Source organism: Anser cygnoides, chromosome 3 (assembly GCF_040182565.1).
Source record: "Anser cygnoides isolate HZ-2024a breed goose chromosome 3, Taihu_goose_T2T_genome, whole genome shotgun sequence".
Taxonomy (NCBI): domain Eukaryota; kingdom Metazoa; phylum Chordata; class Aves; order Anseriformes; family Anatidae; genus Anser; species Anser cygnoides.
In genome coordinates this window covers 94,290,938-94,315,854 of record NC_089875.1, presented here as the reverse complement: position 1 = coordinate 94,315,854, position 24,917 = coordinate 94,290,938, and the positions used below count along the sequence as shown (strand labels likewise).

The 24,917-nt window shown below is 38.4% G+C and overlaps 1 protein-coding gene across 3 annotated transcripts in view; it reads right to left on the bottom strand.

Moving 5' to 3' along the window:
* The window catches only part of EYS (eyes shut homolog), a 953,299-nt gene that overhangs the window by 475,390 nt on the left and 452,992 nt on the right, over window positions 1-24,917 (bottom strand). For all 3 annotated transcript variants that reach the window (XM_066994734.1, XM_066994735.1, XM_066994736.1), the window contains 4 exons: window positions 14,308-14,567; window positions 7,900-7,996; window positions 6,769-6,876; window positions 5,957-6,102 (listed from right to left, as the gene is read on the bottom strand). In XM_066994734.1, coding sequence (XP_066850835.1) covers window positions 5,957-6,102; window positions 6,769-6,876; window positions 7,900-7,996; window positions 14,308-14,567 — 611 coding nt within the window. The remainder of the gene's footprint in view (window positions 1-5,956; window positions 6,103-6,768; window positions 6,877-7,899; window positions 7,997-14,307; window positions 14,568-24,917) is intronic.

The following is a 24,917-nucleotide window of genomic DNA, read 5'->3' as shown; positions in this document are numbered from 1 at the left end:
TTGATACTAGCTCCAGTACTGTTTAACATCTTTACTGACTTAAGACCGTTTAATGGAGTGCACCCTCAACAATTGCAGTTGGCTGGTTTGCCCTTCAAAGGTACCTTGACAGACCCAAGACAGGACTGAGAGGACTCTCAAAGAACTGAACAAGGAGAAATGCAAATTCCTGTACCTGGGAAAGAACAGCCACGTGAACCAGTACACTCTGCAGGAAAACCAGATGGAAAGTCTCTTCGCAGAACACTGTGTAGTCCTAGAGGACAACAAGCTAATCATGAATCATCAGTGCATCTCTGCAACAAAAAAAGCCGGCAGTATCCTGGCCTGCATGAAGAAGATTTTTGCCAGCAGGTGGAAGGAGGTGATTCTTCCTCTCTACTCCATATGGAGTCCAGTTCTAGGCTCCCCAGAACAAGAAAGGCAGGGACTTACTGCAGCAACTCCAGAGCAGTGTCACAAAGATGATTAAGGGACTGGAGCCTCTTTCATACGAGGAGAGGCTGAGAGAGCTTGGCCTGTTGAGCCTGGAGAAGAGAAATCTCAAAGGGATCTTACCAATGTGTACAAATACCTGATGGGAGAGGGATGAATAAGAGGCAGACGGACTCTTCTCAGTAGCATCCACAGACAGGGCAAGAAGCAAGGGGCACTAACTGCAACACCGTACGTTCTGATAGAACTTAAGGTACCGTATCTTTGTTGCGAGGGTGACTGAGCACGGAACAGGTTGTCCAGAGAGGTTGTTGAATCTCCGTACTTGGAGATCTTCAGAATCCAAGCAGACACAGTCCCAGACAATCTGCTCTAGTTGACTTTGCTTGAGAAGTGCGTAGGACTAGATGATCTCAAGGGATCCCATCCGACCTAAATGGTCCTGTGATTCTGCGATAAATATGTTTATCTAATGAAAATAACTATTTTATAAAATGAGAATAACTATAACCTTCCAGCAAAATGGAAAATAGCACTGATCATTTTTCCATATTATTTTTTTTAATCTAAAGTTGTTGAACAGCAAGTGTCAATGTATTAATTCTACTCTCAATTCTACTTGTTCTTTTGAATAATTCACTTACTAAGTAACCTACTACTTTTAATATGAACATGGCACAATATTTAATGCACAAGTGTAGAGGCTAGAGAAATATCTTTACCATAGATTATTTGTAGAACAATGCAAGTGAATATTTTTTCACTTTAGTCCTTATACATGTAGTGAATTGAGTATGACTCAAGCAGTATTTTTTTCAGCTGAAAAACTAATAGAGAATTTACTTGTCTTTTTTTAACCTGTAGTAGAGGATTCCTTTAACTTCATAATTTTTGGTTTTGCTATTTTCTAAAAGAAAGCACAATTTTCAAATGAGAAATCAACTGTTTATTTTTATTTGAAAAAAATAAGTTGACAAAATGCTTCTGCTTGCATTGGTACCTCTAATATTTTGGCCAGACTCAGACCAACTATACTGATCAGTTTTTCAAATACTTTCAGTTGTCCTAAATCTGTTCGTAGCTCAATTATATTTGCATCTTCCCATTCCTGTCTGCATAAATCAAGAGTGTAAATTGAGTCTGAGTCTTCAAAGACTATCCGGACAGTCTCAGACGATGGAAGCCCCCAAAGGGAAAGGCATTCAAATGGCATCTGGGAGAGAAAAGAGCCCAACAAGTAGAATGAGAGACTTTTAGTTCTCTCTTTAGTTTTATATGAAGACACCTAATATCTACATATGAGCTGAGTGTCTAAATCCACAATATAGTCTGCAGAGATTAAATAAAAATAATCATGAGAACTTCAGAGACTGATTCCGTCAATGCTAAAGGCACTCAGCGAAGGATTAAATCACCTAAGTTGGTTTACCACATCATATGAGAAGGCCTCTGGGATCCAATAAAATAGTGCAAGTCCTGTAGTTACTATTTAAAACCCACGACCTTCTGGAGGGTCAGCTAGAGACAAGATAGAATATGCTGGGGGAAGTGTAAAATAGTATAAGACAACTGTGTTTAGACAACTAAATCTTGATGTCAGGATCTGACAGCTGAACAGGCTGCTAGAATCCTTTGACTGTATTATCTCTCTGCTGATGATACTGGGAGCTTAGACAGACAGCATATTCTTGATGCAAAGACACATAAATTTAAGCACTTTTTTCCAAAACTGATTCTTGCCATTTATGCTTCATTATGTCAGGAAAGTTAAAAGTAGTTTTACTATGAATTGAAGGGACAGATATATTGCAACAGTATGTGTAAAACTGGGAAAAACTAATAGCTTGTGTGTGCTTGGAAGCGAGTGGTCACACTAATATAAGGAGACAGGATGTAGCTTTAGCATGCTGAAGTCACTGATCTGAAAGAACACGTGTCTGTTCACAAAGGTCATTTTCAGAAACAAAGATGATGTATATCCTATATAAACAGTTGCTGAAGAGCACATATAAGTACAAAAACAGCAGCCACTTTCATGGAGTAACACTGGCCAGCCAAAGCAAATTAAAAAAAAAAAAAAGGCAAGAAGGGCTAAGCTGGAGACAGAAAGTTTGTATTACTAGGTCATCTGCTGCTTTGATGTAGCCTTGCTCAACAGTGTGATTAAGGATGACTAAACGTATGAAGGGATAATGCAGAAGAGGGAATGCAGTTATCTCTAGCAGGTATAAAAAATTGTTGATTATTTTATATTATGCATTTGTTACTTTTCTCCTCCTTCTAATATAGCACTGCTGTATTAAGTCACTTATGACTTTCCCTTTCTCACCAGGGAAAAAAAAAGGTTTCTTGAATGCCTAGATCTCTTACTTTTATTTTCTGGGGCAATCTCTCTACAGGTTAAGAAGACCATTGTTGCTGCCACTTAAATCCTGACACAAAGGATACATCTGTGCACTTGTCATCTCAACTGTGATAACTTTTCGTAAAAGTCTACATGAGCTGCACGACAGCAGATCTTAACAGTGCTCAGAAAAATGTTTTAAATATTAATAAAATATTTTTACAATATTTTTGTTAAACAGCTATTTAAAATGAAGTAAGATGTTGAACAATGTAAAATGAATAAAAAATCAGGTAAATTTACAGAAAACGCATAATTTTAAGTAATACATTAGCTATCAAAATTCTAGAGCCTACACAGTAGAGATCAGTGTTTAAAGACTGCCTTCTTTAAGACATTAAGTTACATTATGACCAGAAAAAAACATTCAAAATGTCTGATGAAAGACTGTACTTTTAGAATAAGTTTCTATAAACAAAGTGAAATAAAGTAACATAATTTGGCCTAACCCATTTGATGTATTATTGTAATGACTAAGTTTCTAAAATCTCAAAACAACCAGTGAACTACTTTACAATTTTTATGTTTGTCAGGGAAACATACACTTAACACATGCTCTTTGTTCACAGTGACACTGAAAGTATTTTTCTGCAGTATCTGTTTCAGTGTAAATAATAGGAATATTTTGTAATCATTTCACATTTTAGAAACTGTACAAAACAAAAATTTTAGAAGGCATGTATCCTCCACAGAAGAAAAAATTAACGTACAAATACTGCATTTCATTATCTGTAATCTGATCTCATCACTAGGTGTAGTAAATTATATGACATTTGATACATTTTTGAGCAAGATTAAACAATATAACTATTGTTAAGCTTGAATTTACTCCTTCTGGATCTAAAATTACACCCTCTACTGCTCTTCTTTCCAGTACTAACCATCCCTATGTACTCCATTTTTTGGAAATGTGATGTGTCCTGGGTGCTAAGTCCTAAGGAATTATAAGGTCGAGCTAACAGAATGACAAGAACAACTTTATAATAAAAAAAATGAGACAGTATTATCTTCATTAGAAGTGATACTATTACATTACTTAAAAACAATGGAAAAGGTGAGGGGTTCATCTGTTTGACTAAGTATCAGTGTTAGGTAGAAATCCAATTGTCCATACTATTATTTGGGTATTACTCAGTTTTATAATTAGTAAACAAGGTAGGTGGCAATGTTTGAAGCACATAAGGAAAACTTCCAATGTTAGTATGCTGTCAGAGCCTTAAAATACTCAGTGATACTCATCCAACTGCACAGCATATTGAAGTGGAATATTCCCAACAGACTGACTCATACCATCTAATTTTACTGAAGTTTTCTTCATAATTCTGAAGAGCGATGTCTTGCTCTGAAAGACCTTGCTTTGAAATCAAACTACTTTTCACTCACGCTTTAAACTTTTTCAAGATTATGTTTGCTTTCACCAAGACATGAAGATGCTGCACACACAGCTTTGCAACTTCTTCTTTAACCCTTATTATGCGTCAGGTTTCTAAAAGCAACCAATACCCCCAACACTTTGCATTGGATGAATTACTCTTTGACACTTGTCCAACTGGTACATTCCATAGCAGATGTCCACTACGTTGCACTTTAAGGGTGAAAAAAGCACTCACTGCAATCAAGTGATGGGCAATCTATCACTAATTTTTGAGTAATAGTCACCAGGAAATCACATTGCCCTTATCAGTAAATAACTAACACTAGATAATAAACAACTATCCTTATTAATATACTGAAGAATATCGCATTTGTAGCAGATGACTACTTGTAATAGAAAACAACTATGATAGCTGATATAAAAACAAAATGAAAAACACCTATCCTTCCAGGGTAAGTGTGTAAGGGAAATGAACTCAAGTCAACCTTCTTAGTCAAATAATGAAAAACCATTGAAAGAAAATACTTGCAGATTGCATGTTCCTTTTCAACTTGGAGTCTCATAAGCCCTTCAAGTACAGATGTCTTTTATGAATATAACTGGAAATTCTTACAGAAATATACACGTAAAGCTGAAGACAATTGTTTAAAATCTAGTAGTTAAAATTTTACGTCTGCAGGACCACTGGCACCACTGCATCACTGCACCACTAATGAACCAAAGTGTTTTTGATACCCAAGAAGTATTATTATTCAGAACACAGCGCTTTCTGACGAGAATATTCTGGGAAAAATGCTTTTAAAGTTTTAGGCAAGAGAATTATACAGATTTTCCTAAACTTTGCTGAAATGTCATGAAAAATGTGAAGAATACTGTACAAGTGATACATGCACTAAAGTCTGTGACAAATGGAAGGTTATACAACCATACTGGTATTTTCTGAACTGTACTTCACTCTGTAGACAAACTACATTCTTCTCAGTTAAGGGGACGCCAACAGAATCCTTCCTAGTCTTCTGAACTTATGTGATATTCATCACAGACTGGAATGCGTATGAAAAAAAATATGGAAAATATGCAGAAATCATGCAACTTGAGGCAGAAAACTATAACCATTTCTTCAAGCACAATCATATGACCCCAAGTGTATTTAGGTTGCTTAAACTGCATACATCAAAACATTAAGCATGAATTGTTCTGCTACATATAAAGCATTTAAGTAAATGTCAGCATCGTTTTAGAGAAATTTTAGTACATCTCTACCCATTAAATATTTTGTCATTAGTGCTGTAAAAATGTAAAGATTAACACTAATAGCAACACGGTCAGCCCAACAGGTCAGCAAAGTCAAAGCGTTACTATGGTTATGTGCAAATCTAGATGACAAGGTAGCATTTTACTGTGTTTGTAAAATTTACTTTGTATCTATGGTAATACTTTTTCTCAGTTGATTTCAGAAAACAATGATTTACTTTGCACTATACAATCTCCTTTAAATGTGTTTCAGCATAATGTATGAGTGAGTAAAGAAACTATAAATCAACACTTAATTTAAGTAACACCTTGACCTACTTAGCAAGAATTGGATCAACGTCCTGTTTGAGTTAGTATTGATTTATCCTACAATAAGCAAAAGATCCTGTGTCCTTTTCCTTGATTTAGTTGATGCCATTGCTATGAAAATAAAAACAAGTAAAACCTGTGAAATAGCCCTCTCCACTGTGGTAGAGAATGTACCATACCTGTGAATCCAGGAGAACAATCACACTGATAGCCTCCAAGCCTGTTGATGCAGCTTCCTCCATGCAAACAAGGCAAAGTTTCACACTCATTTACATCCATCTCACACAGAGACCCATAGTATCCAGGTGCACAATTACAGAGGAATCTTCACAAAAGAGAAAATTGGGTAACTCAACGCAAGCAAGCGACATCACCTATTCTAATATTCTGAAGCTATAGGTATGTTCTGATGTCAAACTGCGGTCCCTAGTCACCATCCATATTAATATAATTAACAGACTCCTCTCTTTTCCATGTTTCTAAACAATTTACTGTGTTGGCTTTTTTTTTTTTTAATTAGTAGGAAAATTGTGCTCAAAAATTTCAGCTGAACCTACAGGAAGTTACATATGGGATAACATTTTGTCAGAAGTCTCTGAAAAACTGTAGTGTTGTGGATACAAACACAAGATACAGTATTTTTTTTCTTATTTATACTTAACATTATTAGTAAACATTTACCTTAGAAAACTTCATTGTTGGGAACTGAAAAGAGAGAGAAAGCAATCTAGCTGAAGTTCAATTCTTCTATTTCACTTTTATTCCAAATTCAAGAAAAAGGAGAAAAAGAACAAATTGTGCCAACGACTTCCCTTCCACTTTCCTCTCAGATCACATAAGAAACAAGTAGCTGGGTCAGCAACATTTGCTGACCCCATTTTAATAGAGAATCTGTGTCGGCTGCTGAAGGCCCCTTCCAAACCTCAATAGAGTGAAGTACACTTCACATAATTTTTTTTTTTTTAGATTTCATTTATCTGTAGTAACTAACCTGTTAATGAGATCAAGGCAAGTTCCATTGTTTTTGCAGGGTTCTGATAAGCATTCATTAATCTCCACCTCACAAAGTGTCCCAGTAAAGCCATGCTGGCAGGAGCACCTAGCAAAGAGGATGTCATCATTTTACTTTTCAGTTTATCCTAAAAAGACTCCTGAAAAATATGTGGCATATTTTGGGAGGTACAAATCAAAACGTTCCTTTTTTTTTTTTTCTTTTTTTATGATCATTAGAAAATTCTGTATTTCAACAAACTTCCTAAGTACAGTGTGTTCAGCCTAGGAAATAATATTTTTACTATTATTAGTTGAAGCCACAGATTTTGTGCTGACCCAGCTGTGCAGGGGCTCAGGGCTTGTCTTGACCTGAGGTGGTTTTTGTTTGTTTTGAGACCTACCCTGGAGCCAACTGACTGATGCCTCCCCTTGCTTTAGTATCAGATCTGGGATTGGCACCTACAGAGAGGGTGTGACACACTGGGACAAGCATGGTGTTGCGAACAGTAGCCCCTTGTGTCCATGGGGGCTGCAGAAGCTCGTAAGCAGTGCAAAGGAAGCAAATCATGATAATGAAACATAGCTCCAAGCAGGTACAAGACTGAAAACCATGAAACATCCACCTAGGAGACACTTCCAAATGCAGGTCACTTGCGAAAACGCTGCCTGTTCTTCTTGAGAGAGATTGAAATCACTGACCCCAGAACCCAGACAGACTTTGTGAGGATGCTCGTAACAACAGACACAAGGGCTAGATAATTGTAGATAATTGTAATTTCTTACCTAACAATTTTAACTATAGCTTTATGAAGCTCTTTTGTATTAATATGGACATAAGTATTAGTATGTTTGTAACTGGATCAATAATAGCTGTTTTAATACGTGAATAGGTTGTTAAGATTTTAATTAGCCTAACAATAAATTATTGGGTCCATACATATGGCATGTCCCTTTTTGACCACAAGATTCTGAATGTAACATAACATGTGTCAAACCCGTAACAAAATAAGGACACATTATAGCACCGAAGGGCGGCAAACATAATACAGGCAAAGAATGAAAAGAATAGCTAAAAGCTAACTAGCAATTTATCATACTGAGTATCTGTTGCTCAAATAATTTTCCTCACCTGTAACTGTTAACCCCGTCCACACAGAGACCTTCATTCTGGCAGGGATGGGAGATGCACTCATCACTGTTAACTTCACAGTAAGTACCTTCAAATCCTGAAAAAATAGATTGTATTAACTATGAATGAGTAAATTCCACTACACGATTTGAATATAAAGGTCATGGATCTTCTTGGGAGTTGAGTTATCTGAGCTCAGGATCAATTTTGTTAATGCACGCGTCAGGCTTGAGAAAACTCAGCCACTGTAGAAGCTGCTGAAGAAAGAGCCGAGGAAAACATCAACTACTCCTTCTCACGGGAGCACTTCAGCTGAGGCTCTCTGCCCTTTGAGCTGTGTTGCAGCCATGCCTGTGACCATGTACCAGTTCTGCTTCCTGACTCTTGCTCCCTGGCTGATCCCTGGCTCGCTCCCCTTGCTGATCAGCTCCCTGGCTGGACCTTGCGCCCGCTCCACTGCTACATATTTGACTGGTGATCTGGCACCTAGGCTGACCCTGGATACTGGATTCAGTCCTGCCCTGCTCACCTGACTCACGTATTGTCAAGATGAGATCCTCGATGGTGAGGTTCCTGCCCTGGCATGCTTGGTTCGACTCCTGGCTCAATCCTGCTTGTAGAGCAGCCAGCCCTCACTGCTCCCTCCCTCACATGCTGCACATCAAGTGCACATCAAGTGCAGCAAGTGGATGCCATCCTAAAGGAAGTTTCTCCAATTATTTTATTCATTAGCTTCAATCGGTTCATCTCCAGAGACTAAAAGAAGCCTTATCATACTTCAATGAACCAGAAAGAACACATTTGGATGTAGCTCCTGGATACTGTGAAATGCAACCGGTTTTAAAGGACTTAAAAGGCTTTCTTGGGGCGTGCAGGACAATATCAGAAATGAAAAGCTAATTCTAAAATCTAGAGCATAATAAAGGTTAAGAGAGACCAAATTTATCCAAAGCAGTCAGTAGTTGAGAAAAAACATTTAGCTGGTTCTACTACTTACATGAAGAAAAAATATAATTCATTATGATCTTATATGGAACAGCTTCTTATTCTTTTGTGATACTCGGTAATATCTGAGCAAGCATCTCCTTCTAAAATACCACAGCTGTCATTAAAATACATAAAAAGGAAAATGGAGGGCATTCATCATTCTGCTTCCACCTGACACCCCAATTGGTTATGGATGTTTTATAGTCTTTTTGAGGTAAATAATACTGAAGTGAAAACATAAAGCACCATTTAGACACATTTTTGATTGCAGTAGTACACGCTATTCCAGCCCATGGCAAAATATAGCTACCTTGGAAAGACATAAATGAAATAAACATAGAGCAGGCATGGTATTTTACCTACTATTCCTACAAATGGAGAAAAATACTGGCTTCATTGCATAATTTAACCAGTTATTTACTACATTATGAAATAAAAGCTGTGTTCAATCTAATATTGAATATTATCTTTTTGTAACTGAAATAAATTAGCTTTTTTTTTTTTTAAAAAAGTCCATCTCATTTTTCTTAATGATACATGCTAATCATAAAAGACACCGAACTATTTAGATGACATGTTTTGAGCTACAATTTAAAAGCACCAACTTCTGAATTCATGCAGCAACACTAAACAACTTTAGCCATGCTGGCAATTTTTACAGATTTCAGCAAAAACCTTTTGCTTTCTACTATAACTGTTTAGCGGAAACACGCAAATCTTCTTAAAAGGACACAAAAATATCAGTGTTTTATACATAATTTCTGTATGCCTGTGGTGTAGTATACAGTCTGATAAAAGAATGTTTCAATGAAAGCATATTGGTTAATAAGCCAATTTTAATTCACTGCTGATGTATGTTCTCAGAGAAAATTATGAAAATAAATATAACTGTGCACATTGCTTGTACAAACAATAGGGGTCAAACCTCAAAATATGTACTATTATGTTAGGATCAAAATACCTGTACAACGTGTACAAATACATTTGGACAGCAACCAATCACACTGCTTTTGGATCCAAAAGAACAGTTTAAATGCTCATATGTAAAAGGAGTTGGCTTAAGGAGAGAGTTATTCTCGTCATTTATTTACACAGTGCTGTTAAAACTATGAGAGACCTCATGGGTCTAACACGCATGGACATGTAGTTCTTGTATTTTACATGACAGTCAAACATGATCTGAAGTGCAATGTAACACATTAGTAAATTTTGTATAACTTACAAATGCTGCCACACAGCCAGGATCTTCTGGAAGACTTAAACTAAGATCAATGTATGGTTGCAATTTTTTCAGTAATGTAGATGTTTCCAGATTATTTCACATGGGGGGGAGGGGGGGAAACAGACGTGTTTTCCATTTAAACTGACTTAAAATGTTTAAAATGTCAGACATACTACTGAATCTAACATTTAAGTTACAAAGAAACTTGCAGTAAATAAATAAGCATTCACTTAGTGGAGCCAACAAAACATACTAGAAGACTTAATTTGTAGTTTATACGGCAAATATATTTCATTCATTTGAATTACAAAACACAATCCTTTTTATTTTAAGGAAACTATTTTGTAAAGCAGCACATTACTTAAAAGCCTGAAAATATGCATGCTGCTGTAAGGTACTGTTACTGTAACAATATTTAGTATTATGTGTAGGAAAGTAATATGCACATTTAAATGCAAGTACTTTCTGCCTTTGCTAGTGCAAATCAGTCAAACTTTGGATCTGAACTGTAAATCAATAGCACATGTAAATGATTTGTTGCAGCTCTCCAGCCATATACTTAAACAGGTAGCTTTTCCACATTTCAAACCTGGGTGACACATTAAAAATGCAATTTTTGACCTTAACGCTTTTTATATGGAAAACCTGAAAGCTTTCTGAACTCGGTTCAAACTACTCTGAACTTCTAAATGAAAAGCTGCATCTAATCAATAGGGAAGAGCAAATGGCACGCACTGCCACTCTGGAATACAGAATTGCATTAGATACCTGCTCAAAATTTCCAATATTGAGTTTAAGAAATTATCTTAACAGGGATGGACAATCAAGTGTTTTTTCTTTCTTCTCTCTCCCCCGCCCCTCCATGGGTCTAGCCTTAAGGAGTAGATGAATGTCATTGTAATGACAAATCAATGGTTTTTATTTGCCAAATATATTTTACATTATTTTTCCTATGACATTTGGGAAACTGAAGTAAGATAGGAACAGAATCTCATTGGTATTACAGAAGTTTCAAATAGGATCTTTTTCACAAAGTAGTTATTCACTTTAATTTTTACAGAAATTCCAACGTCCTGTGGTAGTTTTGCCAACACTATCAACGGATGAAGCATTAAAACTTGTTACTTAAGTTGGGATAGACCCCATTGCTCCTTCGGCTTCTCTGAAATACTGGGAATGGCTACTGTGTGTCTCAACTCCGTGTGATCTGCAACACACAGTGTAGCTACACATCTGCTGTTATTATTATGGTCATGTTCGCTTCCTTAATCCATTTCAGAGAAATACCACAAAATTTACCTTCAGAGGCAACAAAAAGGACAAACTGCATTCTTTCTCTATAAGCTCTCCACTGATTTACACATCAGCAAAGAATCATGGATTGTAGTTGTCTTCTCATTGTGAAACACGAACCAATGTTTGCAAGCAGCACAGATATAATAATCATAATACGCAGCTATGAAGTCTTTACATTTTTAGATACAGTACTTCATACTGCATCAAAATACGTATTATATTGTTTGACTCATTGTTTGAGTATTATATCAAGCAACTCTCTCAAGCAGCCCACTTCACCATCAGCTGAACCAATGTTTGTTTCATATGCATGTGGTGGTTTAACACCAATGGGTAGCTAAGCACCACCACACTGCTCCCATTCCCCCACCTCACCAGAATAGAAGGAGAAAATACAATGAAAAAGAACCTCATAGGTTGAGATAAGGACAGGAAGACTACACACCAATTACCGTCACAGGAAAAACAGACTCAGCATAATGAAGATTTATGTAATTTGTTGCCTTTTGCTACTAAGACTAGAAGACTAAGAAACTAAAACTAAAAACATGTTCCTCCCCATTCACCCTCTTCCACCTCCACACCCCGCGCAGGGCAGGGGAACAGGGAATGGAGACTGCAGTCAGTCCGTAACGCACACTTCATCTCTGCCGCTCCTTCACGGTCACTCTCTGCCCCTCCTCCACCGGGGGCTCCTCCACAGGGGGGCTGCAGCGTGGAGATCTGCTCCATGCGGGACCCCTGGGCTGCGGGGGGACAGCCTGCTCCACCAGGGGCCTCTTCACAGGCCGCAGGGGAACTTCGGCTGCGTGCCTGTAGCACCTCCTGCCCTCCTGCTGCGCTGACCTTGGGGGCTGCAGGGCTGGTTCTCACTCCTCTCTTCCTGCTGCTTTTTTTTCCCCTTTCTTCAGTCCACACTCCCAGAGGCCCACCCAGCATCGCTCCCTGGCCTGGCTCTGGCCAGCAGTGGGTCCCTTTTGGAGCCGGCTGGAGCTGGCTCTGATCTGACATGGGGCAGCTGCTGGGCTCTGCTCACAGAGGCCACCCCTGCAGCCCCTGCACTACCGAAACATCACCACAGAAGGTTAATACAGTGCACATTTACTATATTTATGAAATTGTCTAGTCAGTTGACACAAATATTAAATAGCTTTTTTTTATTCTATGGAAGTTGTAAGAACAACCACGTTGTTCATTTAGATCTTTCCATATACAGCTGCATTTTGCAACTCTTGATAAACCAGAGTCAAAACACCTAATGACTGGACTGTTAACTACATATCATGCAAGTTGTTTAATCAATATGTCATTTGGTACTAAGTCAGGTATCTTGGAATATTCCAACTATGTCAGTTGTGATTACCCTTTGTAATCTGGTCTGTAATCGTGACAGGCTTATTGGGAGAGAAAGTGATACACGTGGCAGACAAAAACTGGGTAAGAAAAGAAGATAACTGAGAAAATCTATCTCCATAAAATGTCTTCAATTAGATTTTTATATTTTACTATACTTCCTGTTTTGATAGTCCTTAATAAGTGTCTGCTTTTTTTTTGGGCACGAATGACTAACTCGTTTCATGAATTATGCCTTTTACCCCTTTTCAATACTGAGATATTTTCAGCTTTCCAAGATTTGTTAGCTATGCACTTTACTCTTCTGCTAGTTCCCTGAAGATTTGTTAATATTCCTAGCTGCAAGTTTCAAGAACCCTTGAAGATTCCTTCAAAGTTCCTTCAGAATCTTGGCTGCAAGGTTTTTGTATTCTTGAGAAACTATGCACAAATATCTTTTGAAAGACTTTTCTGGTGGATGTTAAGAAAAGGTTTGAACTCTTTACAGATAATTTCTGAAAAAGGCTTCAGAATCAAACACACTGTATTAAAAGCTTTTTTCTATTGTTGTCATGAAGTTCAATATCATAATAGTACTCAATAAGCAGCTCACATACCTTCACAATGACTTTTTTAACTCAGTAATTCACAGTAACCTTAGTAATAAAGATCCTAAGCTATAAATAATGCTGACTTCTACATCTTATCTCTGTATCTTTGCAACCCAGTAAACAGTAAGATGAGTAATACTATTGTGGTGTACACTGAAATGACTGTTTTGCTATCTTTGGCCCTTGAGACACCCCTATACCCCCACCATTTTTATGTATAAAAGCTATGACTTCAAAATCCTACCTAAGTTCCAAATTCAGTAGCGCTTTCACTGCAGCTTTAATTAGCTAACGTGTTCTTCAGTTCCTATGCTGAATTTTATAGAGATGTTTTGCAGTTAAACTGTTGCTCCGTTCCACCTTACAAGTTCTTGTACACTGATGGAGAAATTGTGGTTTTCAAGCCATGGCCCAGGAAAGCTTTAAGTGCCTGTTGTGATTTTACTTGTTGCACAGGAAGACAGACAGCAATCTGCTTTTTTCCATCAGTAAGAGGAAGATTACTCCCCTGATGTCCTAGGCCTTCCTGACAGCTCAGCAGGAAGAGACTGCATTTCCAACTTGGCCCAATTTCTGTACTTTTAACAATATGCATGTATTCTATTTCTGCCTGTTTGGTCAATTTAGTCTGTCAGCTTTGCTGGCCAGGCTGATGTCTATCTCTATGTTTTTGTAACAATTGACTCAAAAATAGTAATTCTGAATGCTGGAATCTGAACAGCTATAGATTTAGTAACTATTGCAATATAAGAAATTAATATTAGGTAAACCGACATCTGTATTACCAGTCTTTCATCGTAACTGATAAACCCGCTGTAATTCATGAAGGCTGTATGTGCTTTGAAAGACAGACATTCTTGTTGCTTTCATTGAAGATAGCATTAAATTCAACATGTACCTTCAACTACTCTGCAGCACACAGTAGAAAACATTAACTACATTAACTACACCAGTTCTTACCTGTTTTGCAAATGCACAATGGATTTCCATTGACTTGTGCCAAGCACGTTGAGTTGTTTATGCAAGGATTGTAAGGCAGCTCACAGGGACTGAAGCGCTGATGGCAAAAGTCACCAGTATAAAATGGAGGACAAATGCATACAAACTGTCCCTGCTTAACAGATTCATAGCAGGTGGCTCCATTCAAGCATGGTTCAGAATCACATTCATTTATGTCTACACTGCAGTCTGGCCCTGTCCACCCTGCTGTACATGAGCACCTGAAAAAAATGAGAATGAAAAAAAGAATGAAAACCAACAACTTAGCCCAATCAATTCTAACTATTTCAATTAAACAAACAACAATAAACAGCAACAAAAACACAGGAATCTTTCTGTCCATAACTTTTTTTTCTGCCAGTTGCATCAGTTCACACTATGAATACAAGATATATTTAAGTTCTCCCCCCGTTTCTTTGTGTGAAGACAGAATTACTTATTCTGAATATCAGGATTTATCCACTTGGAATTATATGTGGTTTATTTAATGCTGACAGAAATATCTGGGTATCTTTTCTAAGCTGTTAAACAACAACAGTAATTATCAAATCTGGAATTCAAGGTTCTTCAAGATTTAGGACTGGAAAGACATCTTTTCATGTGTGAAATCTCTAGGTACTTCAGTGTTTAAAATGAATCCTTTTTACAGGATGTTTCTTTTTGTATGCTTGTGTGAAGGGATGATACTGACAACACAAGAGAGAAAAAAATGAGCCAAAACCCAGATTACATCTGATTGTACAGAATTTACTTTCATGAACTACATAAATATCTGTTTCTATTTACAACATGAATATGACAAGGTTTTAAAAATTCAAACAAAGATTACAATTTGCTGATGATTTCAAAATTTGCAGAGAAAACTTCATCATTAACTGCAATAAAAGAAAGGTCTGTTCTACATTCTACATACTTACCTAATGGATTCAGCTACCCACTGCCTAAATATTTAAATATGATCTGAGGATATTTAATTGTTGAAGTGAAATTTGTCCAAGGGCAGATAATATGAATGCAATGCCCTTCTAAGTTAAAACATTATTTAAAGCCTTGTTCCACAAAGTTTTCTCGCTAATTCCATTAACTTTTTGGTATATTTTTGAGACAAACTGCTGTAATTCATGAAGACTACGCACTTTGAAAAGTATACATTCTTATTACTTTCACTGAAGATAGCAATGAATTCAACATTTACTTACCACTGTTTTGCAGTGTAACAGACAATATGAAAGATTAACAGCAGCTCTTTCCTGTTTTGATTGATGTTGTTTCCAGGCATTAAACCATTCAAATATGGCTGGACAGTTCTACTCTGATAAGAGTACTTTTTCTTAAATAATAAAAAGGACATTCAATTCAGAATTAATAGAATTAAGTAGCTCTGTTCTGTAGGACATGGGTACTGCTCGCCACATAAAAGAACTTGAACCCTTTACTACAAACACAGTGAGTGTTTTCTTTGGAGTTGTTGATTTTCTCTGCGATTGGTTTGTGAGTACAATTTCTATGCCATATCAAGTAGTTACTACTAAGAAACTTTATAATTGGAAGTCTAGACTCTTTTAGCAATAGGGAGTCAAAATCAGGTTACCATGTGTTATTCGTGGGAAGAAAAAGTCCTTTTTACCAACTTCTAAACTCAGATAAAAAGTTTTAAGAGTGCTAGCAAATATCATTGAAGTTTTCACATAGCTTTTAAAGAGAAAAATATAAATATGGGAGATGTTCTGCATCCAACTTTGTGTTTACTCTTGAACTGTTTGCTTAGAAAAGTTATAATATCTTTTGAATTTATTTGCTGATATTTGGTGTTTAAATTATGCCAAGTTTTTTAAAAGCAAACTACAACTGCAAGTTATACAAATAAAAACTACTCTGTGCACATATCAATCAACACCCCTTTAGGTATGAAGAACTGCTATTACCTGGGAAATTACTCAGTCTTCTGTCAATGTTCAGAAGATTTCTCTGCTATATTCAATAGGAGTATATTTAGAATTTAATGAGAAACTGTCTAAAAGTCTAAAAGAATTTTTAACCCAAAGTGTGTGATATTTTTATATTTACTTAAAAACCTAAGGTATTGCATACTTTTAGATATAAGTTACTCCGGGCACATGAAGCAATTCTATCACCTGCTAAACTCACGAAGAAACAATGCAGGAAAGAGGCTAAACATCAGGAAGAAAATACTCCAACCTGGAAAATGTTTCCTACATTGTCTCTTAAGAACAAACAAAATTACTATCTTTATTCCTACATTAGCAAGTTGTAAATTCTGAAGCTGAAGTTTTTGTGAGACCTTTCTTATAAGAATGTTGGTATTTGTGAAAAAAAAAAAAAAGCTTAAAATAAAAAACATAGCCAATCACTCAGTAAAGCATATCATATATTTCCAGAACAACTATGAAAACATGACTTATAAATATTACGCAATTAAGCAAATGACATCTTATGCTTTAATTCCCTAATTGTATGCTCCTGGGTAGCTTTCAAAAACAGCTATGAGAAGATAAGCCATCAAATACATCAAGAATCATGGTATCCCACTGCTGTACTCTTTCTGCTCTATATTTTGCTATCAGTTCTAAGAAAAAAATTGACACAAAAAAAAAGTAAAAAAAATGTGGAAAATAACTTGATGTCTTATTAAAACGGTATTTTAAACAGCACAAGCTTCTATCAATCCAAGTATTTTAGAGCATCTTCAGAAAGAGGAAGTACACACCACATTTTACAGATTTTATACCAGATTTTACAAATGAAACATAAGATTTGATTAAAAAAAAAAAAATTTAACTAACTTGCCTTCCTCCAGAGTCTGTATTAAAAATGTCCTTTTAAATAACTAAATTCAAATACCTGATATTACAAAACCAAATCATGCATGATTCCTTTCTTTAAATTATTCACTCAAACAATAATATATACGTGCACGGTGCTGTGATTTTGACTTATGTGTAAAATTCCTATAACCCAGAGATTAGCTTCTGTAAGTATAATATTTTGACTTTCCATAGATTTCTCAAAGCTAAAAATTGCAAGCTGTAGTCATGAAAAGTACCTAGCAAAAAAATGATATTTAAGTTCCCATAACTCCGTAAGCATTAAATTATTTGGTTCTCCCTAGTTTGAAACGTTCCCTTTTATTTCTCACGTTCCAGTGAATTACTTTGGTATCACTTGCCTTACATAACTACTTTATGAGTTTTTGGGGTGCATTAAATACAACATAGCAAGATGGTCAAAAGAAGTGCTTCCCCCATTACATGTAGAATTGGTGAGGGCTCGCCATGAATACTGTAAGCAGTTCTGGAATCGACCATAACAAAAAGTATGTCAAGATACTTGAAAGTGTCCAGAGGAGAGCAACAAAGCTAGTAAAAGGGCTGGAAGGCACGTCATATGAGGAGTGGCTGAGGACACTTGGGTTGTCTAGACTGGAGAAAATGAGGCTGAGAGGCAACCTCACTGTTCTTTGCAACTTCCTCAGGAGGGGAAGTGAAGAGGGAGGTGCTGGTCTCTGCTCCCTGGTAACTATGACAGGATGCAAGGGAACAGCACAAAGCTGTGCCAGGGGAAGCTCAGGCTACATATAAGGAAACATTTCTTTACTGTGAAGGTGGTCAAACACTGCAACAGGCTTCCTAGCAAGGAAGCCCATGCCTGTCAGCGTTCAAAAAACATATGAATACTGCTCTCATTGATGCGCTTTAACTTTTGGTTAGCCCTGAAGTGGTCAGGCAGTTGGACTTGACGATCTTTGAAGGTCCCTTCCAACTGAGCTATTCTAGTCTAGTCTAGTCTTCTCTATAAAATATTACTTATTTAAGGAATCAAATCATAATTAAGAGTCTCAGAAACCACGGAACAGATGACGTTGGAAGAGCTAGACCCCACACACACTCAAAAAAGGGTCAACTACAGCAGGTTCCTCAGGTCTGTGCACAGCTGGGTTTTGAGTACCTCCAAGGATGGGAGAGTTCACAACCACTCTGGGCAACATGTTCCAGTGTCTGACCACCCTCACAGTAAAAAAGTATTTTATTGTGATTAAGTGGAATTTCATCTACTTCAGCTTGTTTCCACTGCCTCTTTTCGTGTCACTGGGTAACAGAAGAGCCTGGCTCCATCTTTTCCCTTCCCTTCCATCAGTTACTTACATACATTACTAAGAGCCACTCTGAAGCAAAGCCATCCTTTCAGCACGCCAACAGGAACCACGATCTATTCTGAATCTCAGAATTCTGAAGTGCCTTTCTATCAATTAGAAAAACCCACTGGTGTGCTCATTCTTACCTACCTCGGCTAGAAGCTCTGGAAAAATGCCAAATCTTGACAAAAGAGGTAATGCAGATGATTATACCTGTGCAAAACACATTTCAGAAGGAACCATTTTTGCTTTCAGATGTCTTACAGCAGAAAAAAAAAAAAAAAGAAATTGGCATTTTAGCCCTCTGCATTTTGTACCATATTCAAAAAGTATCAATCAAAGCACTTGCCTTTGTCACGGATACTTCTGGAAAACAAAATGCTATATGCATGATGGGAAAAAAAAAAAAAAAAAAAAAAAAAAACCACACCCACAGTAGAACTGTGTTTTTCTTAGTGGTTCAGTCAAAGCTACTGAAATCCTGAGCTGAACCCGCAGATAAACTGTGCCCATCATTCACCTGCTTTTTTATTTGATAGGATCTTGATCAGAAAGGGCAGGATGTTCAGTGAAGTTTAGGTCAGCCTGTTAGCTATACAGCACATGCAATAATGGTCTATTTACTGCAAGTCTGTATTCTCTAGTGCACTGAATCACATCAGCTAACAGCATGAAAAGCTGCAGTGCTCACTGACAAATTTATTCCTTGTAAGCTAGAGGCTACTGGATTGTCTGAAATAGTAAAACGAGAGCTTGCTTTCCGTACAGGTACAACTTTGAATTTGGAATACCATTCACTAACACCCATCACAAAGCTCCAGACATACATTTCCAGTCACCGCAGAAGCTTCAAATATTCATTTTCTCTCTCCTCTGTCCTCCACGAACATTATTCTCCTCTGAAAGCTTAAACACTCTTTGTTCCTCAGACAGCTGTATGACCCACCTGACATACTCCTTCAGCTTCCACCTCTAAGAGCCCCGTTAAGAGTTTATCAGCACTCTTCTGGTGCTACTAGTTCTCCCTTCTCATGTCACTCCTAACTGTTCTTAAATTCTCACACCTCTCCTACTGTCCTTTGAATTCTATCTTGAGCCTCTCTTTACCCTTACTTCCATATTCCTTCTCACTCTGCTTTCTTCCTAAAGCTCTCCATTGCAAACCGTTAAACCCATTGCCTTAACTAGAAGGTTTAACCCCTGTGCTGGGCCCACTGACGGCTGCTTCCCTTGCTTGAGCTTCAGCTCTTGGCCCCCTCTGGGGCCAGTCACTGCCTGACAAACAGCAGCCCTCTGTGGGCACGGAGCTGAGGGCTGGGGGCACTACGAGCCTGCAGCTGGCCACCCAGGAGAAAGAAGCAGACTTTTTACAGGGAAACTTAAAAATAATCCCAAGCACACAGCTCAAGACTGAGAATGATAAAATCCCGTCCATATACCTAAGGCTTTTCCTCCTAGCAAAGACCTCCAGACACCGGGATTGTGATCATAACACAGAGAAAATGCATTGACAGTTGTTGGCTTTCCTGTATGAGATTTTCTGCATTAGGTAATTTTGACCATTAGACTGTTAAACTTTGATTGGACTAACAATAAACTCTTATCTAGGTATTCCCTCCATTATGCAGCATTTCTGTTCCACACTACTGTGCAGGGAACAGGTTCTTCCTGGCCTTTCCCATTTGCTTGGGTACCCTGCAGCAAAGACTGGAAAGGCTGAGTTAGATTGGTGGTCAGAAACAACTGCAGCGTACAGGAAGGAAACAGATACCTGCTCTGTAGCAAACACAACTGTAGCAACAGTTTGAGAAGTATTTGCCTGCCTCTGCTCACCAAAACCTCATGCGGGTGTATGGATGGGTGTGGAGAGTGGCATTATTTACCTACGAGTAAAGCCTTTTTCAATCAAGATGCTATAGTGGGAATGTACATAGAGAATCAAAAGGCATTTTTTGGTATATTTTTATAGTACACAGATCTCACCACCTCAAATCAAGAGAAATCAGCATCATTAGTGCCTACACTCCCTGCACTTTCTAGAGAAAATAATCCATTTCTTTTTCAAGTTGTATGAAATGCTCGCTGTCACTTTTCTCATCAGTGGGGAAGAGCAACTGACATTATCTACCCAGACTTGTGCAAAGCATCTGATACTGTCCCATAAAATACTCTCATCTCTGAACTGGAGAGACACAGATATGATGGGTGGATGTCCTGGTTCCAGTTAGGACAGAGTTAATTTTTGCTCACAGTAGCTGGTAGGGTGCTATGTTTTGGATTAGGATGAGAAGAGCGCTGATAACATGCTGATGTTTTAATTGTTGCAGAGCAGTGTTTACACCAGGCCAAGGACTTTTCGGCTTCTCGCTCTGTCCTGCCAGCGAGCAGGCTGGGGGTGCAGCAGGAGCTGGGAGGGGACAGACCCAGGGCAGCTGACCCAAACTGGCCACAGGGGTATTCCATACCATCTGACGTCATGCTAAACAATATATAGGGGTGGCTGGCCGGGGTGGGGGGCCGGCTGCTCGGGGATAGGCTGGGCATCGGTCAGCGGGTGGTGAGCAATTGCATTGTGCATCACTTGTTTTCTTACACGTTATTATTATTAATACTATTATCATTATCACTATGATTATTATTATTGTTATTATTATATTCCTGTCTTAATAAACTGTCTTTATCTCAACTCACCGGCTTCACTTTCCCGTTTCTCTCCCCCATCCCAGAGAGGGAGGGGGGAGGGTGAGTGAACGGCTGTGTGGTGTTTAGCTGCCAGCCAGGTTAAACCACAACAGTGGATCACTTGGTGGGCAAGGAATTGGCTGGATGGTTGCATTCAAAGAGTTGCAGTCAATGGCTCCCTGTCCAGGTGGAGTCCAGTGATGAGTGGTGTCCCTCAGGGGTTGGTATTGGGACTGGTGTTGTTTAACATCTTTGTCAGTTGTATGAACAGTTACACTGAGAGCACCCTCAGGAAGCTTGTGGACGACACCAAACTGAGTGGTGTGATCAACACACCGGCGAGAAGGGATGCCATCCAGGCAGACAATGATAGGCTTGAGAAGTGGGCCCATGTGAAGTAAGACCAAGTGAAAGGTCCTGTACCTGGGTCGGGGCAATCCCAAACACAAATACAGGCTGGGTGGAAAATGCATTGAGAGCAGCTCTGAGGAGAACAACTTGGGGGTTTTGGTAGACAAAAAAACAGCCAGCAATGTGTGCTTGCAGCCCAGAGAGCAAACCGTATCCTGGGCAGCATCAAAATCAGCGTGGCCAGCAGGTCAAGGAGGTGATTCTCCCCCTCTGCTCTCGTGAGACCCCACCTGGAGCTCTGTGTTCAGCTCTGGGACATGTCCAGCACAAGAAGGACATGGACCTATTAGAACAAGTTCAGAAGAGGGCCATGATGATAATCCAAGACTAGAACAACTCTCCTACAAAGACAGGCCAAGGAAGTTGGGGATGTTCAACCTAGAGAAGGCTCCAGGGAGACCTTACGGTGGCCTTCCAGTACCTAACGGGGGCCTGCACGAAACCTGGGGAGGGACACTTTGTTAGGGAGTGTAGTGACAGGACAAGGGGGAATGCATTTAAATTAGAAGACGGTAGGTTTAGGTTAGATATTAGGAAGAAATTCTTTACCTTGAGGGTGGTGAGGCACTGGCACAGGTTGCCCAGAAAGCTGTGGACACTCCATTCCTGGAAGCGTTCAAGGCCAGGCTGGATGGGGCTTTGGGCAACCTGGTCTGGTGGGAGGTGTCTCTGTTCATGGTAGGGGGCTTGGAACAAGATGATCTTTAAGGTCCCCTCCAACCCAAACCATTCTGTGGTTCTATGACATACAGTCTGACATGCAAAACTGTCAGGTTTTGGTGAAAAAGAAATGTGTGAATAAGCACTGTTCTAGTGGTTAGTGGTTTCAAAGGAGGCAGGACAAAGTCTCTTCAGAATCTTCCTGAGAGACTGTGGCTCGGTAGGGACTCAGCTGCAGATCATGAGAGGGAAACATCTTAGATGTCAACACAGGCTTTACTGGTACACAGCATTAGCACCAGGTTGAAAGAAAATGGAAAAAAAAATAAAAAATGGAGCAGTCTATAACTGAGTCTGCTCCAGCACAACATGAAACATTGTGGTTGTTAGCAGTTTTTATGAAACTAGTTCCTTACTCTGCTCAGTATTGCAAAAGTAATTAGTTTTTATTTTGCTCTGTTTTTAAATGTACTTTTAACATAGAACATACATATTAGTCTTTACAGTATCTTCATAAATAGCAGGAGTGGGATAGAGCAGTGCTCTTGTTGCCCTTTTCTGATGCATGCCAGAAAACTTCTGGTTACTATGAGTAACAGGAAGATCTCCTCCACACCAGTGCTTTTTACTTCAGGCACATGAACTGAATCATGCAGTTCAGTGCACGTGTACAACCTATCCCGAAGGTCTACCTGGCTGTTGTAAGGAGTGTTGAGCACTGTGAAAATATGCCAGTATCGCAGCTTATGGGACCACCATTTTTTGTTTTAGGAATGGTCTGCCTTCTTGCTTCCATTTGCCCTGAGAAACTCATCAGTTATTCAGTTAGAACTCAAGTTAGAAATAAAGTAAAAATACATATATTGCATAGCCATTTAGATAAATTCCGTACGTGTTTAGGTGCTGTCACAATCAACAATAGCACGTCAGTAGGTCAGAAGTAAGGCTCTGAGAAATACTAGGACATCCTTCATTATTGCAATGCCATTAGTCATCACCACTGCTTGTAAACTGAATTATCAGTCTGAGCATAGTGACTGACCTTTCATCTTCTCAATTCAGGGAAGGAAGAAGTATTAAACTACCATTCCTTTGTTAGTCAATAAAACAGTTCAGCTCCTTCAGGCTGTCAATCTGGCAATGGAAGTTTCATTAGCAGTGAAATAAACAATAGCTTGGTTTGATTTATTTTTTCAGCGATGAAGTTCAGGGCATAAAAAGATTAAACAAAGGAAAAAACAGTCAAGAAGCTCATCCATATGAGCTCATCCATTACCCAATGGTTCTGATTCCCCAATACCTTCAATTCCCTAATGTTGGTCACAACCAAGCAATAAATATCTTTCCAACTTGTGTAAAGGTGTGCAGCAAGAAAGTGGCCATGTAGGAAGAAATACCACTTCTCACCTCTCTCCAAAGGATTAATCAATAGGTGAGTGAAGAGATATTTGTCTTTCACAAAACTGATAGGCGAGTATCAATTCAGCAATTAGATTATAAAAGATTCCATTTGCCTTTTTCAGTTGTTAGAATAATGATGGGAAACCGAAATTAAGGAAAATAGAATTGTTACCTCTGGAACACATCTAAAATTTCTTAATATAATAAATGTAGATGTCAGCTTATGGGAAGCATAGGCACCACGTGCACTCTTCAAGTTGAACTTGAACCAGGTACTATGAAGGAATATGTAAAATACCTGGGGAGTAGTACCAGGTAACAACATATAAACTCTTCATTGTGCACCTCATAGTTCTAGGCTTCTGACAAGTTTCCATCATGGAATGTAAAATATATGCAATAGTAAGATGATAATAGAGTGCATGAACTGTAAATACAATGCACCTTGCTGCTGCTGCACCTTGGACATACAATTCATCTGTAAAAGAACCCTACAATAACGTTTACACCAAGTATGTCCTAAGATACTTGGTCAAACTGGCTGAAACAACTTTCACTCTTTCTCTAGGCCCGTACTGTATGAAGGCTGTTGAACACTATGCAAGTAAATGTGTTTCCTAAGTTAACACTACTACTTGCAAAACAATCTATTATTTATTTTGTATACTTTCAAACTATTGATATAACTCAACTGCCACTTTGTATTATTTATTCACCAACAGCAAATACAAAGCACTGAATGAATATAAGCTAGGGTTTAATCCCAGTAGTCACTGCCATTATCTATAAGGAACCACATATTGCTGGTGATTATCCACTGGTGTTCAGTGGAAACGTGAGTAACACTAAGTACTCTAAGTTGTTTAGGCAGTAGGAAACTAATCCAAGTTTTACAATTCTACAACTGATGTTATACCTAATGAGGGAAAATTCCAAGAACTCCACCAAAAGACAAGTAGCACACCACTTTCGGCATCTGTAGTGATGCTGACCTGAATACCGTTGCACATCCAAAGTATCAGTGATCTAGGTTAAGTTAACCTGAGTTGGTGTGTTCTGTGCTGTGCTACACAGCACCTAGAGCTCTGCCTTCTGGCCTGCACTGTGCTGTACTTACCTCTCGACCACAAGGCAAACTTTGCTGGTTAACTTTAACAGAGAAGTCCAGTACATGAGGCTACACCAGCTGTGTGTCCTCGCCTTTCTTCATGTAAGACTGCAGTAACAAGTTCTCATGTGGACATCCTATTTGGCAGTAGAAATG